Here is a 15,409-nt window from a genome sequence, read left to right on the forward strand (position 1 = left end):
AGTCCATAAAAACTACTTTTCATATCCATTTTAATATCTTTCCTCTATCACAAAGAGGTTTGGGGAGGATGAGGAGGGTTTTTTTGTTTGTTTTGGTTTGTTGTTTGTTTGGTGTTATTTTAGATTGCCCTGTGTGTTAGTTTCATGGTAAGAACAAATTAACAATGGAGTAAGAAACAAGCAATATTCCTTTCACTGACTTTTGGACCTGGAGGACCAATGTCACCGGCTGGGCCTGTTGGCCCTGGTATGCCATATGCACCTCTAACTCCTTTGCTTCCTTTCATGCTGAGAGTGGAAGGACCAGGAGGCCCTGGAAAACCAGGAGCACCTGTACAGAAACATCAGAGTAAGTAAAGACTACTGCCAACATCATTTCACATACATTACGTACAATGCAGTACAACATTCAACAACTCTATAATGGTACTCATGTTTACCACCTCAGTGATTATCAAGGAAATATACCCATTAAAATAAAAAAAAAAACAAACCAAAGGCCACTCATTTTTCCCAGCCTGCTAATTTAATCTGAAATCAGAGCTGAGTTCTTGCAGTACTCCATATCAGTACAGCTTTTTGAGTAACTTCCAGTTGTAGTTATGCCTGTAATCATTGAATCACAGAATCATTTAGGTTGGAAGAAACCTTTAAGATCATTGTGTCCAGCCATAAACCTAACACTGCCAAGTCCACCACTAAGTGCCATATCTACACACTCATGTTATCTCATTTCTTTATAGTTGGATCTCAGCTGCCCTACAGACTACATGGGCAGAAAGCAAAATAATGAAAATTGAGTGGACTGCAAAGCTTGGTGTTACTTTAATTTACATCACACTGCATAGACCATCATGGTGTTTGCAATGGTAACACTACATTAACTGGTAAAGGAGCTACATGTTTAATTATGAATTTCTCTTGGGGAAAGACCCCCTTCCACCTTAAGTTCTAGACAGGCTGAATTCTGCTTTCAATTATCAGTATATCATCTCAGATAAATAAGGAGTTATAACAACACACCTGGTCTTCCATCTGCACCAGCAATACCTCTATTCCCTTTTTGACCAGTAATTGCCATGCCTGTTGAGCCTTGAAATCCAGGTAACCCCACTAAGCCAGGTGGTCCAACAGGTCCTTGATCACCCTCATGACCTTTCATACCTGGTGGCCCAGGAAAACCAGGCAGTCCCATGTCCCCTTTGATTCCTGCAAAGAGTAAGTATTATATTTAGTGAGAGCTGTCAAGATGGTGTGACAACACAGAATATTTATTGTACCGCAAAGGTGGAATTCAGCCTTTGGTTTTAATATGGAGAAGTCCTCAAAGCCAACTTGCTACTGTAAGGCAAAATGGTTGTGAGAAGACAGGACTCACAGCAAGGTAGTAGTACATACCACTCTTTTTTCTCATAAAAAACCCCCTCCACTTCAGAGATTGCTCATACAAAGGAATAAACTTGGGAGGAAGGTAGAAAGACCACAGCAGGGAATATTTCTTGATGTATAAGTAGAAGAAATGCTTCTTTGAACATCAGAACTGGCAAATCCTTTTAAACTACACTTCAATCAAAAGCATCAATATGAGTACCACAAAATAAGAGACTACCTGAAAAGGATATTTTTGTAAGGCTGATCTTCAAGTGCAAAATCTATATATGGAGGATATGAAGAGAGATTTTATTTTTTTTAAGTAAAGCAAATCAATGCAATTCTACTCGTACTAGAAATAGATGCAAAACCTAAAAAATGGGAAGAGTCCCCTCAACTTTCATCAATATAAAAAGCAAGATGAACAAATTTAAATTGCAGTTGCTGCAGCTTTCTTATAGTATGCTTAATATTCAGCATCATCATCTGTTTTCATTAGAACATCCTCTGTTAATCAAATTATATTTCAAAATAAGATTTCAAAAGCTCTAGAATGTGTCACGTTCACAAAACCATAGAAGTTCACTTCTTCATTTGCCTTTTATAATAGTCTTAGCGTTACATGCAAGAACTTCTGCACTTAGTGTATAACACCAAATCATTGATCAGAAACACAGAATTACTCTTGGTTTTCTCTGACACTCTTAGTGCCATTCCAAGCATCCAAAAGCAGGAGGTAGCTTAAAGATGATGATGATTCTGGTATGTAAAAATTAAGCTTTTGCTTTCTGCAAAGATAACTTACCTCTACGACCAGGAATACCTCGAAGGCCAGGGATTCCTCTCCCTGGTGCTCCTATAAAATATTAGGTCACATTATGCTCAAAGTCCTGAATAATTGTTAGAAAACATCATAGTCATCTAATATTTTACACATTTCTTCAGAATTCACTGCGTCAAGATGTAGATTTTAGTTATAGGTAAAATATAATTTAAATCATTATTTCCATTTCTTCTGTACAGAAATACGAATTAAATTTGTTTTTCTTCACAGTAGAAACTCTTTAGTCAATCACATTTAAAGTACATTCTGCAATAATAAGTTTTGTCTATTTTCAGAGAAAAAAAAGAAGAAGAATCTGCATTTGAGTTAGTTACTAAGAAAAATAGAAGAAATATAAATATTAAAAAAGAAAATACATTAACAGTGATTACTTCACACATACTATGTACTATGCCTGCCTTCTCAGTACCCTTTTTATACTAATATGGAAGTAATAGCACTGTAAAATATGAAAACACTTTCTGTCAGAATTTAGTGGAGGACTAAATCTATCTGTAGACATTGATGACATCAGGAGTGACATTTAAATGACGGAATGAAAGGGTTTACAATCCAAGGGCTAGGTCATGGAAACCTTCACCATTCATGTAAGTAAACACTGTGATGCCTTTATCTTATTTCCATGTAAGAGAGGAGACTCCTTTAAAAGGATTTTGGTTCTTTTCCTTCAGATTAAACGTATAAGTACTGTTAACAGCAATCCTTTGGCTCTTGCAGACATTATTAGGTGATGTTATGACAAATTGCATAATAGAGCAGTGACATATGCATTTGGGTTGTTGACAGCAGGTACAACAAGTTCATAGAAAAAAACCTGTGAATTATGTGAAAGTGAAAACCCTTCTACTTATAAACTTATCTTTGGCTCCACAGAAGCTCCGTATTAATCCTTCTCAATTAATCCTTGTCAGTTTAACTAGGGAAAAAAACAACTGTAAACCAGAATGAAAGTATTTCAGTGGTGTTACCTGGTTCTCCCTTTACTCCTGGGGGACCAGGCATACCATCCTGACCTTGATTACCTCTTTCACCAACAGGTCCATTTTCTCCAGGCTCTCCAATGGCACCTGTGAATTACAATGGACCACAATATCATTTTCAGTACTATTATTTTGCATTTCAAAGGGAGAAGATATGAGTCCCCTTTATTAGATTTAGTTAGTTCAGCTACTTCAGATAGATATAACTGTGTTGGTATTAAAACATTTGTAACAAGTAGCACATAATTTTTATTGAACTCACTAGACTTAAATGGATTTAATAGCCCCGCTATTTTCACAGGCAATAGCTTTGTCTGTCAAAGACATTTTAGGACTCTTCCTTTGACTTAACCCACCCTGACTGGAATCCCTACAGGCAGTGTGGTTTCTCTCCCTGGCTTTATTACAAATTCAAGTTTTTCAAAACAGGGAGTAGATTCTGATCTTTGCTAACTCTGTTCGTAAGTCAGTGCAAGTTCACGAAAAAAAAGTTCACTACAAAACCACAATATTGTAATTCTTACCCCAAAGGTAAGATCATCCAATGCTCTTTTTGAAGACAGTGATTGGCACTCACTTTATTAAAATCTGCATTGCATAACTGTTGCATTTTACACACTCCCACTTAGGTATATTTTGAATGGTTTAGCCTTTTCTGTTGTTTTAACAAGCAACTACAACTCTGTCCCCTCTTTCCATTTAATTTTGTTCTCCTCCTCATCTAGCTACATCTTAGTTTAACATTCTCTTTTAGGAGGTAGAACAAGCCTTTCTTACAATTGAGACCACCAGATTAAAAAAAAAATAAGAAAGAAGGTGGGGGTTATAATAGTGAAATAAAATTAAAACCTGTTGCCTCAATAGTAGCATTGAAAACAGTCTGCTGGAGACCTTCACTGGAACCAGAGAAGGTAAACAAAGCCTTGAACTAACATAAACAGAGACTGCAACTGCATCAGTTAAATTCTAAAAAGCTCAGAAGAACAAGAACATCAATTTCCTCATTCCAAAGAAAATAAAAAACCAGGGAGCAGTGATTTGGGAGAGATGCACTACACCATACCTGGAGGGCCTGTAATGCCCTGTTGGCCTGGGCGGCCCTGCCGTCCTTTAACACCAGTATTTCCAGGAGGTCCAAGCTTTCCTGTAGGAAGAGTGTGGGAGAGAAGAAAAAGGCATTATCACTAGATCCAAATTCAGTCTGAGAATTTTGCTATCATCTCTGCTTCAGATAGCTGATGTAAGATAGTATGGCTGCACTGACTATGAAGGAGCTGTTAAAGTTTACAGCAGTTGTATATAAATATGCCAACGCATAGGCACCTTGTGTAGTTTACTGACAAATTATATTCTTTTAAAGATATGTTAACATCTCAGCACCCCGTCAAAAGAAAGCATACCTGGGATTCCTGCACCTCCAGTTTCCCCTCTGATCCCGTGTGGTCCTGGTATTCCTTTGTGTCCTGGATGACCTTGGGATCCTTTTTCCCCTTTGCTGCCCAAAACTCCTGGGGGGCCTGGGTTTCCCTGAGAAATAGCAGTTGCACACAAACAGGTAAAGAATCATATTACATTAAATACATTAGATTCCATATTTGAACAATAGAAAAAATCACATGTAATTTTACAGGTTAACTATGTGTAATCATAGTTCACTATGATTTTCAGACAAAAATCAAAGTAGACTAACATGAAGTCTTGTCATAATACCACCAATCTTTTAAACATAGCTAGACAAACATAGCTGTACAAACCAGCTTCAGTCTTTAGATGTTTTCACTGGCAGACAGACTTCCCTTCCATTTTATTTTAACAGCTCCTCTTTGATCCAAATATGCATTCCTTATATGATATGCAGCTATACAAAATACTGAAATGCATTTTTCCTTAATTCCTACTGATTTTCATGACAGTAATATTGTCCTACCCAGTTAATACAGAAAATAAACAGCTAATTTAGACAGATTACAGGAGTTATAGTATAGTTTACAACCTCAGCAATGTACTTCAGATAAATTCCCATGTAAAATAACTCCTAGTTGTTAACCAGAATATGTGGAGTAAAATTGTGATAAATTGACCTAAAAAATACTGTTTTTTTCTTAGCAATATATATTGGTAAAAAAAAATCAATTCATCTTAAGTAATGATATTACTAGTCTGTCAAAACTCAGTAGTACAATTTTAGATTACAAAACTTTTGTATGTGCTAAGATTATGTTTTTCTGTGCTTTTTAATGTACAAGTATTCCTACTGCTGACTGTTTAAGTGCAAGTCCTTGTTTGTACTGGATTAGCAGCTTTTACATAAACAAAGTTATTTGTAAACACGGACCACCTTGCAAATATGAAATTCTTGCACCAAGAGAAAAATGAAATGTAACAAACTCAAAAAATTTCTCACAAGTAATGACACAATAGAATTTTCATATTTCTTATCACTAACAAATCATCTACTTCTGCAAGTTCTGCAGCTCTTGCTTACATGTTGTTCTGTTTCTATAGTCAAAGACTCTGCTTATTGCCTAATATGACAATGTTTCCATTGCCTTTATACCTTTGGACCAGGTTCTCCTGGAGGCCCAGCAGATGGGTACCCAGGATCTCCTTTGTCACCTGTAAAGCCGTCACAGCCTGGTGGACCAGGGTCTCCTGATGGTCCTGGAAAGCCTGGAGATCCTTTCTGTCCTTTTGAACCTGGAAAAATAGATACTGATACCATTCTTAAAAGGATCATAACTGCATACTACATCTTGTGTTTAGTGAACTACTGCTTATATATTCTGATATTAATTCTTCATTAAAGTATTTTACATAGCCAGGGATTTTATTTCTAAACACATTTAAAAGAGGTTCTTACATGTAATAATATATACATTAAAGTAGTTATATTTCATTTACAGAGAGGGACAGGTGCACTCTGCAAGTCAAGCAAATGCTGGGGTAGTAAGAAGATTATAGGTACTGCAAAGAATAAACCCAAGTTTATGTAGTGCTTTTACAGCAACTGCTCAGATCTTTGCAAATGCTTCTATACAGCTCTATGAATTTGCAATAGGGCTTGACAGAAAATGACCTGGAAGTCCCATGTCTCCTTTGTTTCCTGGTGCACCTGGGAATCCTGGTTCTCCAGTAATCCCTGGAAGACCCATAAATCCTTTGACACCTGCAAGATGAAGAAAAAAGTGGCATCTTCACGTTTGCTTCAGTGGCTGGCTGGCAGAGCTTTCATGAATACAGAATCCTCTACTACACACCTTGTGATATTTCATAAATCAACATTCAGCCTCTTACCCCCTGACACGGATAAAATGATCACTGTCGTCGTCAGAAAGTCAAGGAAATAACAAGCATCTTATGTATCAACATTAAAATTAAGGTTTGTGACCACAGCACTTAGGGGCAGCAACAAAAACATACTTTTGCAAATTTTGATCAAGATCATGAATTTGTATTTACACAGTGGACCCTCCTTTCATTGTCCTCCTGAGTTCGGTCTGGTTCCTGCGCATGTCACAATCACATTATTATATTATTAATCACATCACTCATTATGCACTTCTCATGACTAGTATACTCATGAGCTTTCTGTTATATGGCTTGGGCACCTTTTCCCCCACTCACTTATCTTTAGCTTAATTTAGCTAAATTAGCTTTCAGTTTAATGACTACAAGATCTAGTTGCACTTGGAATGTCCAGATATATAAACTCCAGGGTACTAGCCATGCCTGAATATTTAGGCAGGTAAGGTGTTATTTATTGTTCCATTAAAAGTTAGGGACTAGTGGAGCATTTTTCCTGTGCTGGCTACATTGCAATCACTACAAAGGATATTAATGACAGAGTATAGCAGTAATGCTGTAATGTCATACAGCATGGATAATTGCCATTGTGAAAAGAGCCATTTTGATTACAAGTTTAAATTATTCCTGTCACTATTTTTATGTATTATAGTGTCATACGGTTTTCTAGTAAGAAGTTATCTCAAAGAATCAAAAATACAGAATACGGAGAAATAAAAATGCTTTATTAGCATTAATTTGAGAAAACAGATGCATTGTCTCTCAAGGATCAACATGTATCATTATGTGTGAGGTTATGGAAAAGAGCAAACCTTGGTAAAATAACTCAGGTAGCTTTAAAATTTATGCAGGTACTTTTTAAACCTGCCTTTCACTGAACATCTGGTGATGTTCAAAACAATGTTCTGGTAACTTTCAAAATATAAGCCAAACATCCAGGCTTTGAAAAGGGGAATAAAATTCACCTGGGGAAAAAAAAAAAAAAAAAAAAAAGCTACTAAAATATTTTTGTGCACAATGGTAATATTCCTATTTTAGAATTTTTACTTTTCTTTGCAGTATTGGGAAGTTCAACTTCACTTTTATAAATACCAATTTTTATTCACTGGTCTTATCAGCTTTTAGAATTTGAAGTCTTCATTATTCAGGATTTACTACTATTTCCAATTTCTCACTCCAAAAAATGGTCTATATTTGGAACAAAACAAAGAATTATTTGGTGGTAACTGCTATGACTTTCAAATAGCAGCTTTTGAAATTGCTGGTTTAGAATTCCCAGAAAAGTTTCAAAGTTAATACAGAGAATGTAGTGCTGCTGCTGCAGCCGAGTTACGTTCTAAGCACTGAGGTAATATTATCTTTACTGTCCATGTGATACTGTAGTTTTCAATATACATATTCCATACCTGGTAGACCAGGTATTCCTTCAGATCCATCAAGACCTGGGGGACCCTGCACACCAGCATCTCCTTTCTCTCCTTTCAGACCCATTCTTCCATGAACTCCTAAAACAAAGTTTCATTTTAAAAAATACTACAAAATAACATCTTAGAATACAAAGTTTTATAAAATTTAAAGTACTATAACTCTTAGAGCTAATTAAGTGGAGCATAGGATTTTCACTCTGTGAATACATATAAGCAAGATACAAGCTCACAGTTAATAGAATCATAGTCATTGAACAGTTAGGGTTGGAAAGGACCCCAAGATCATCTAGTTCCAATCCCCCTGCCGTGGGCAGGGACACCTCACACTAAACCATGCCACCCAAGGCCTCATCCAACCTGGCCTTGAACACCACCAAGGATGGAGCATTCACAACCTCCCTGGGCAACCCATTCCAGTGCCTCACCACCCCCTCAGTAAAGAATTTCTTCCTTATATCCAATCTAAACTTCCCATGTTTAAGTTTTAACCCGTTACCCCTTGTCCTCTCACTACAGTCCCTGATGAAGAGTCCCTCCCCAGCATCCTTGTAGGCCCCCTTCAGATACTGGAAGGCTGCTATGAGGTCTCCATGCAGCCTTCTCTTCTCCAGGCTGAACAGCCCCAACTTTCTCAGCCTATCTTCATACGGGAGGTGCTCCAGTCCCCTGATCATCCTCGTGGCCCTCCTCTGGACTTGTTCCAACAGTTCCATGTCCTTTTTATGTTGAGGACACCAGAACTGCACACAATACTCCAAGTGAGGTCTCAGGAGAGCAGAGTAGAGGGGCAGGATCACCTCCTTTGACCTGCTGGTCACGCTCCTCTTGATGCATCTCAGGATATGGTTGGCTTTCTGGGCTGCGAGCGCACACTGAAGCCGGCTCATGTTCATTTTCTCATTGATCAACACCTCCAAGTCCTTCTCCGCAGGGCTGCTCTGAATCTCTTCTCTGCCCAACCTGTAGCTGCGCCTGACATTGCTCTGACCCAGGTGTAGGACCTTGCACTTGGCATGGTTAAACTTCATAAGGTTGGCATCAGCCCACCTCACAAGCGTGTCGAGGTCCCTCTGGATGGCATCCCTTCCCTCCAGCGTATCGACCGAACCACACAGCTTGGTGTCATCGGCAAACTTGCTGAGGGCACACTCAATCCCACTGTCCATCTCACCAACAAAGATGTTGAACAAGACCAGTTCCAACACCGATCCCTGAGGGACACCACTTGTTACTGGTCTCCAGCCAGACATTGAGCCATTGACCACAACTCTTTGCGTGCGGCCATCCAGCCAGTTCTTTATCCACCAAGTGGTCCATCTATCAAATTGATGTCTCTCCAATTTAGAGACAAGAATGTCATGTGGGACAGTGTCGAACGCTTTGCACAAGTCCAGGTAGATGACGTCAACTGCTCTGCCCCTGTCCATCAGTTTCGTAGCCCCATCATAGAAGGCCACCAAATTGGTCAGGCAGGATTTCCCCTTAGTGAAGCCATGCTGTCTGTCGCCAACCACCTCCTTGTTTTTCATGTGCCTTAGCATGTCTTCCAGGAGAATCTGCTCCAAGAGTTTGCCAGGCACAGAGGTGAGACTGACTGGTCTGTAATTCCCCGGGTCATCCATTTTCCCCTTCTTGAAAATGGGGGTTATATTTCCCTTTTTCCAGTCATCGGGAACTTCACCTGACTGCCATGATTTTTCAAATATGATGGCCAGTGGCTTAGCAACTTCATTCGCCAGCTCCTGCAGGACCCATGGATGGATTTCGTCAGGTCCCATGGACTTGTGTACGTTTAGGTTTTTAAGATGGTCTCGAACCAGATCCTCTCCTACAGTGGGCCTAGGGTCTTCATTCTCACATTCTCTGCGTTCACCTTCCAAGACTTGGGTGGTGCGATCAGAGCCTTTGCCAGTGAAGACCGAGGCAAAGAAGTCATTAAGAACCTCAGCCTTCTCCAAATCCTGGGTAGCCAGTTCTCCTGATATCTTCCGGAGGGGGCCTGCGTTGTCCCTAGTCTGTCTTTTATTCGCTACGTACCTATAGAATCCCTTCCTGCTGTCCTTAACATCCCTAGCCAAGTTCAATTCTAACTGGGCCTTAGCTTTCCTAACCTGGTCCCTAGCTGTCCCTGCTTCCACTTTCTATAAACCTCTTTTTTCCTTTGAATTTTCCTGAGCAGCTCCTTATCCATCCAAGGAGGTCTCCTGGCCCTCCTGCTGCACTTCCTTCTAGTTGGGATGCAACACTCCTGAGCTTGCAGCAGGTGATCCTTGAATAACAACCAACAGTCTTGGGCCCCCCTGCCCTCTAGGGCTATATCCCATGGAACCTTACTAAGCAGGTTCCTGAAGAGGCCAAAGTCTGCCCTCTTGAAGTCCAGGGCAGTGAGCTTGCTGCACGCTCTTCTCACTGTCCTGAGGATCTCGAATTTGACCATCTTGTGGTCGTTGCAACCAAGGCTGACCTGAAGCATCACATTTCCAACCAGCCCTTCCCTCTTGGTGAGCACCGGGTCAAGCATGGCACCTCTCCTTGTTGGCTCCTCTATTACTTGCAGAAGGAAGTTGTCTTCCACACAATCGAGGAACTTCCTGGATTGCTTGTGCCGGGCCGTACCTTCACTCCAACAGATGTCAGGGTGGTTGAAGTCCCCCACGAGAACAAGGGCCTGCGACCGTGAGGCTGTTCCTATCTGCCTATAGAGCGCTTCATCCACAGATTCCTCTTGATCAGGCGGTCTGTAACAGATCCCCACAGTAATGTCCCCCATCGCTGTTCTCCCTTTAAGCCTGACCCACAAACTCTCTATTGACTGCTCATCTGTCCCCAGACAGAGTTCCATACTCTCCAGCCTATCCCTAACATAAATAGCAACTCCCCCTCCCCACCTGCCAGGCCTGTCTTTTCTAAAGAGCCTGTAACCTTCCATTCCAACACTCCAGTCGTAGGAGCCATCCCACCATATTTCTGTGATGCCTACTATATCATACTCCCGCAGTCGTGCACACATCTCTAATTCCTCTTGTTTGTTCCCCAATGTCTTTGTATTTTTCATATGGAGACAAAAGGAAGTTTTCTGAAAGCTTACATAGGAAAATGTGTACACAAAAGACCGGGCAACATTAGTTTATCATGTCCGACTCATAGACAGAGAGTCTATATTAGTATTGCAAACAATATTTTGCAATATTGTAAACAATATTCTTCTGACAATCAAGTATTTCTGAGCAGACTCAGCTTCTTTAAAATCCATCATGTAGTTGGTAAGCACACCCATTTCTGTGCTTATGGGCTACTAAATGTATAAACACTTGAATGTATAGCTTATGTATATAAGCCTCCTAGTACTACTGACACATTATTACTGGTTTGACATTACAATAGGAGGTTTTCAAGGAATACGGACTTGTTGAAGTGAAAATACATATTCAGTGTATTATTGAACTATCCCATAAATAAAAAGGCAGTTACAGTGTTCAGTAATAATAGTTTCAAAGCCATGTGAATACTCTCAGTAGTACAGTCGGTTTCTTCCATGTTATAGAGTCAACTGGAACTGCAACATAGGTGACAACCCTAATTAGTTTTGAATAGAACAATGAATGTGTACCTTTTAAACCTCTTTCTCCTTTATTCCCAATATCAACTAAGGTCTCAGATGGTCCAGGAAAACCTTTATCACCTTGTTCGCCTTTTGCTCCAAGAAATCCTTTTCTTCCCTTTAGTCCTGGGAAGCCAGAAGAACCTGCAAGAAAATATAATTAAATTTTCTAAAGAAACCTGGCTAGATGCTAGCATAAGTGAAGCAACGAAACTCCTGTCTTCAAGGGCAGCTACATACGCAAATATACATCCCCACTGTACATTCCAATTACTCCAGTGATTGGTGTCATTAAGAAGCCTAAACAAGCTTATTAATTACTCCAGTCATCACTAAAACATCTACGAGCACAGATTATGGCAAGAAACAGTAATTATTTCTTATACTGAATATATGTATAATCTTATATCTGTTGAATAGATAATACTGATATTAGATGAATGGGATGCAAAAAAATAAAGCAAAAAAGCTCACTGCTCTTTATTTATCAGATTTCTAGCCACTTTTACAAATACCAAAGAAATAGAAAAGGTGGCAATTAAAAACTGCTAAAAAAATTAAATAATGCAGTAATTCAGCCTGTAGACTGCATATATACAGAAACCAGAGACTTACCAAGACTGAAAGAAACTCTAGGATGACACATATACTCAAGCATGAAAACATACATCAAGAAGGATCACAAGACTAACTTTAGCATGACAGTTTCTATAATCTAAATAATAATGAAGGCAAATACTATGGCCACTTGCCTCTAATACCCGGGTTGCCTGGTCTTCCAATAATGCCAGGGGGTCCAGGAATTCCCAATAGGCCCATTATACCTGGCTCTCCCCTTGAGCCTGTGGAATTGATGCAACAGCAACATATTTGCTAGTATTTGATCAGTGAAACAACATTACTTCAGAAAACTACACATCTGCCTATCATTTAAATGTTTAATTGCTTATGTTTTCTTATATATATTGATCTCTGTTGCATGCTGTCCAAGCCAGCTTTCCAGTCATTAACCACATGAACAGCATTTATATACACAGTAAACTCCAGACTACCTTAGATTAGTATCTGCAACAGCTTCTGTCAATGAATGAAATAACTGTTAGGGAGAATAATGTATCTGAGATATCCACACAGGGATGAGAGATCTGTTATGGGTTGTATGGGAAAGACATTCCTTTCTGGTTCAGGAGTTGAAGACCAGCTAGGACATGACAACTCCCCTCAAATGACATCAGAAGTATCGGCTTGCATAACTGAGTCAAGTGATACATGTTTATCATTTGGTTTATAGTTTGTATATATAAAAAATTATGTACCATCTCCTTCCCACAGAATAATGAAGGATTCGATACTAATGAAAAATCTGTGAGAGACAGGGAGCATTACATAACAGATTTTATTCTACAAATCGAATTTGAACCCATATCTGAAAAACAAACAAACAAACCAACCAACCCCTACAGGGATTACCTACGTTACTTAAAGATAGCTCTAATTAAGGTGACAGAGCTTGATCTGACTCAACTCTGTCAGACTCAAGATCTGAACTTTCTTTTTAAGAAAAAAAAGACAGCATTAACAAGTTATTTGTTTGAAAAGGGATGCTTAGAAAGAACTATATTCCCTTCCATTATGCTGGGGAGTTGCTTTGAATGTCAACTATTTAATTTCCTACTGCAAGGACATTACTGTACAAAAAACCAATGTAAGGTACTCCTCTATTCTCAGAAGACTTACAGAGAAATCAGTACTGTGTCATAACAGCTTCAAGATATGCTTGTCGTTTAAGGAATGATGATTTGTTTTATAGATAGATCTTAATATATACGAAAGCTGTTGACGGAAAAATATGTTGGCATATTCAGTTTGGAAAAGCATGACTGATGTTTTTGCAGAGACTGAATTTCTACGTCAAAACAAGTATTTGGGAAATCCTTACCTGGTACACCAGAGATTCCTGGCCTTCCAGACTGTCCCCTGGGACCAGGTAATCCTGTATTTCCATGAAGACCTACTAATCCAGGTTCCCCAGGCAGTCCATAGATTCCTGGGACACTCAAGCCAGGAGGACCTAGTTTTCCTTTTGAACCTTGCGAACCTCTTCCTCCTAAGAAAAGTGCGTGACAGTGTAGTATAGTACAACTGTCTGAAAACTAAACCTTCATCTCTATCTTGCCATCATAAGCATGAAACTCTTGTTGAACTCTGTACGTTTGAAGGCTAAACATTAGATCTGTAAGACAACATACATGTTCAGGAAATCTTAGGAGAGTTATGGGTTGTTTGGGCTTTCTTAAAGGGCTGTTTTCTTCCCATCTGCACCTTTTAAATGGGCTCACATTTTTTCACATACTGTCCTATAACCAATATCTAGGAACAGCTTCAGCCCCCTCAGGCTATTGGAAAGCAGAAACAAAACCCAGACCCACCCAGTCAAATTGCACAGTTGATTCAGAAGGTCCTACCTTGTGGGCCTGTAGCTCCCCGGCCACCTGGTAAACCTGGCAGGCCAATAAGACATTCAGCAGGTTTCCCTGGAAAACCTGGATCTCCAGGAACTCCAGGTGAGCCACGATCTCCTAAAAGAGAGGAAACTGGATTCACAATCATTTAAGTAGAAGTTTCAGACTTTGAGTGAGCATTGTTTGACTTGGTTTCCCTTTCCTTAAAAAACTTGCTGTGCTCCTTGAGCTTGTTTGACAACAGTACCTCTTAGGCCATCATCACCATCATGTCCGGCACGCCCTGGTAGGCCTGGAAGTCCTGGAAATCCAGTATCACCTTTTAAGCCAGGAATGCCATGACTTCCTGGTGAACCCAGTCTACCTGGCTCTCCAGGAATAATCATGCCTGGGTCACCCTGCAACACAGAGAGAAATCCACTATGTTTTGCATGTCTGCCAAAATAATTTCTCCGCTGTGTGATCAGTTAACTTCTTTTATTAGGGTAATTTTCTCCATTCCCTGGGGATCTTCCACATTATAATTTTTAATGGCTCCAATTCAGCAGACTGCTGGATGTTCCTTATAGACCAGCTGCAGGTTCCATTACAGAGTAATTCCTCTAGACAGCTATTGAACTCTGACTCCGAACTCTAAGAAATTGCTACTAATCAATGAAAGATACTTTCCTCCATTTGGCCTTTACTGCATTGTTGATGCTTGCTGTAGCTATGAAAAGCTTTGGATCTGTGTCTGAAAATTTGGTTTAAGTTTGTGGAAACACTACTTTTCCTTTATTTTTATATGATAGTCATATTTTCATCAAAGCATTTATTTAAATAATCAACACCCAGATCTGTCTCAGAATACTCAAAGTCAGCTACTGGGTTTTTTTTAATCATTCTTCTGACCATTGTTTTCCATGACGACTGTTTTTATCTCAAATGTCCCATATCTATTCCCTGAATCAAAAGTTTGAATTAGTTTATTTGGCTATCTGAACTGCTGGTTGCTTTGAGTACCAGCAAATCAATATGTCCATAAAGCAGGTCACTAGAACTGAGCTTATGCCTGTCACTGATGATATATTTGGACCACAAAGGCCACTCCATATCCAGCTGTTCTGTGACATCAAATACAGATCAAATAATAATTGAAAAAAAATAAAATCCACAATCTCAAACCACACACTTCACCATGTCAAAAAACACACAAAAGAATGACATTTGAGGACGCACACAAAAAAGAAACGCCACATCTTCAAAACACTTAGGTGCTACCATTTTTTTCAAATTTGAATCCTGATTACACAGTAGTCAATAATCCTACATTTACATATGCCATCAGTAGAGTAGCTTCTGTTAATCAGCAAGAGTGGCTGCAGTATTACTTTCAACCTACTTCCTTTATGTTTCAATTCAGTGGAGCACTTAAATTAAAT

The 15,409-nt window shown here is 39.3% G+C and overlaps 1 protein-coding gene across 1 annotated transcript in view; it reads right to left on the bottom strand.

Annotated features, from left to right (window-relative positions):
* Window positions 1–15,409, bottom strand: part of COL4A3 (collagen type IV alpha 3 chain) — a gene marked incomplete at both ends in the record, with an annotated part of 67,177 nt that overhangs the window by 8,788 nt on the left and 42,980 nt on the right. The window contains 14 exons of the mRNA XM_080623202.1: window positions 201–331; window positions 1,024–1,209; window positions 2,177–2,227; window positions 3,184–3,282; window positions 4,259–4,339; window positions 4,596–4,722; window positions 5,753–5,892; window positions 6,272–6,361; window positions 7,905–8,003; window positions 11,536–11,670; window positions 12,279–12,368; window positions 13,466–13,633; window positions 13,992–14,105; window positions 14,236–14,386. Of these exons, the coding sequence (XP_080479328.1) occupies window positions 201–331; window positions 1,024–1,209; window positions 2,177–2,227; window positions 3,184–3,282; window positions 4,259–4,339; window positions 4,596–4,722; window positions 5,753–5,892; window positions 6,272–6,361; window positions 7,905–8,003; window positions 11,536–11,670; window positions 12,279–12,368; window positions 13,466–13,633; window positions 13,992–14,105; window positions 14,236–14,386 (1,662 nt within the window). The remainder of the gene's footprint in view (window positions 1–200; window positions 332–1,023; window positions 1,210–2,176; window positions 2,228–3,183; window positions 3,283–4,258; window positions 4,340–4,595; window positions 4,723–5,752; window positions 5,893–6,271; window positions 6,362–7,904; window positions 8,004–11,535; window positions 11,671–12,278; window positions 12,369–13,465; window positions 13,634–13,991; window positions 14,106–14,235; window positions 14,387–15,409) is intronic.

This window comes from Psittacula echo, assembly GCF_963264785.1.
Source record: "Psittacula echo genome assembly, chromosome: 7".
In the NCBI taxonomy this organism is placed as follows: Eukaryota; Metazoa; Chordata; class Aves; order Psittaciformes; family Psittacidae; genus Psittacula; species Psittacula echo.